At 64.3% G+C, this 1,650-nt stretch overlaps 1 protein-coding gene across 1 annotated transcript in view; it reads right to left on the reverse strand.

Annotated features, from left to right (window-relative positions):
* The window catches only part of LOC104293087 (laminin subunit beta-2-like), a 13,372-nt gene that overhangs the window by 9,184 nt on the left and 2,538 nt on the right, over positions 1–1,650 (reverse strand). The window contains exons 5-11 of the mRNA XM_009892549.1: positions 1,436–1,596; positions 1,248–1,327; positions 1,035–1,170; positions 733–888; positions 516–643; positions 316–433; positions 5–197 (exon numbers count right to left, since the gene is read on the reverse strand). Coding sequence (XP_009890851.1) covers positions 5–197; positions 316–433; positions 516–643; positions 733–888; positions 1,035–1,170; positions 1,248–1,327; positions 1,436–1,596 — 972 coding nt within the window. The remainder of the gene's footprint in view (positions 1–4; positions 198–315; positions 434–515; positions 644–732; positions 889–1,034; positions 1,171–1,247; positions 1,328–1,435; positions 1,597–1,650) is intronic.

The following is a 1,650-nucleotide window of genomic DNA, read 5'->3' on the forward strand; positions in this document are numbered from 1 at the left end:
TCACGGAGGCCCCCTTCGTGTAGGCCAGCCGAGAGGCTGTGCAGGAGGCTGGAGCAGGGCTCGGCCACAGGTGAGGGTCCCGCGGCGTGGAAGGGCTGAGCACAGCGATACCGCTCGAAGGTCTTCCGGCGCTCCATGGAGCCAGGGTCGCCCGCAATGAACATCTCCAGTGAGGAGTACTGGGGCAGGAGCACCAGCTGGCATGGGGGCAAGGCAGCAGGATGTCATGCCCATCTCTACCCATGTCCCCTATCACTGCATCCTGCCCCTGCGAAGGCTTGGTGTTCCCTGTCCCGCTGCCCGGCCGCCCCTCACCGAATCGATGAGAACGCTGGCAGTGGGATCCTGCCGAGTGGTGGCACAGCCCAGCTCCAGGCGGATGGTGTAGGAGACGCCCCGCTCCAGGCAGACGGGCTGGGGCAGCACCACGTACCTGGGCAGGGGTAAAGCAGAGCATGGGCAGCCAGGTTTCTCCCGTGAGTCCTGGCACAGCCTGGTCCTGGCGAGGCACTCACCTGGCACCGGAGGGGAGGCTGGTGGAGAGCTGGTCATCAGCTGGGATGGTGTTTCCGCAAGGGCTGCTGGCAGACACGGGGCTGGGGACCACCACCCTCACCCTCACCTCCTGCCAGGGCTCCGGGTGCTGCAGGCAGAGAAGGAGCTGTGCCAAAAAGCCTCACCGGCCAGAAGTCACCACCACCCCCCCTCAAATTGGCAATCCACCCTGCTCACCTGGGGCTCATAGCGGATGATCACGTCATACTCGGTGGAGAAAGGCACATTGTTCACGTGAAACTCCACCCAGCCACCTTCCAGCATGCGGGCAAAGCCTGTCCCTGTCCATGAAGCCGGGTGGTCCGTAGGGAGCTCACGCTCCACCACTGAGCCCTGGTGTGAGGGGAAGTTGTAAGATGGGAGCCAAAAAATTGCTTTGGCCAGCAGACACTGCTCTGCCAGCTTGGGAATCCTGCAAAGAGCCACCCACTGCCCTGCTCTCCCTGATGTCCTGCCCCAGGGACACCTTTGTCCCTTACCTGATGCAGCCGAGCATCCTCAGCTTCGTAGGTGTAATGGTCCAGGTTGATGCGGTAGAAACCGGGCTCCACCTGGCCACACTGCCGTCCCACTACATGGCTGCGGCACTGGCACTGCCCCGTCTCCACGATGCACCTGGCACCCCAGTGGCACCGTCAGCCCTGATGCTGGCAGGGATGCCCCTCGTCCCCTGCATCCCCGCAAAGACTTACGAGTTGTCACGAGCACCTCCAACATCGCAGTCGCAGGGTCGGCAGCCTGGGAGGTCGTGGCTCAGCCCCCAGTGCTCAGGCTGCAGAGGACAAGCGTGTTAGGGAGTGCCCGGCTGTGGTGCCGCGGTCCCGAGCACTGTGCATGGCCCCCAAGCACCATGTACGGGCTCCGGCACAGCCCCACTCACCAGGCATTGGTTGCAGTTGCGCCCGGTCACCAGCCGTTTGCAGAAGCACTCACTGGGGGTGCAGTTGCGCCCGGACCCCAGCCGTGTGCAGAAGCACTCGCCGCTGATGGGGTCACACCGGCTGCCCTCAGGCACTGTGCCGCGGGGGTCACACTGGCACCCTGCATGGAAAACCAGCGTTGTCCAGAGGGGCTGAGCCATGTGTCCGACCCCGG

The sequence above is a fragment of the Charadrius vociferus genome, unplaced genomic scaffold (assembly GCF_000708025.1).
Source record: "Charadrius vociferus isolate BGI_N301 unplaced genomic scaffold, ASM70802v2 scaffold119, whole genome shotgun sequence".
In the NCBI taxonomy this organism is placed as follows: domain Eukaryota; kingdom Metazoa; phylum Chordata; class Aves; order Charadriiformes; family Charadriidae; genus Charadrius; species Charadrius vociferus.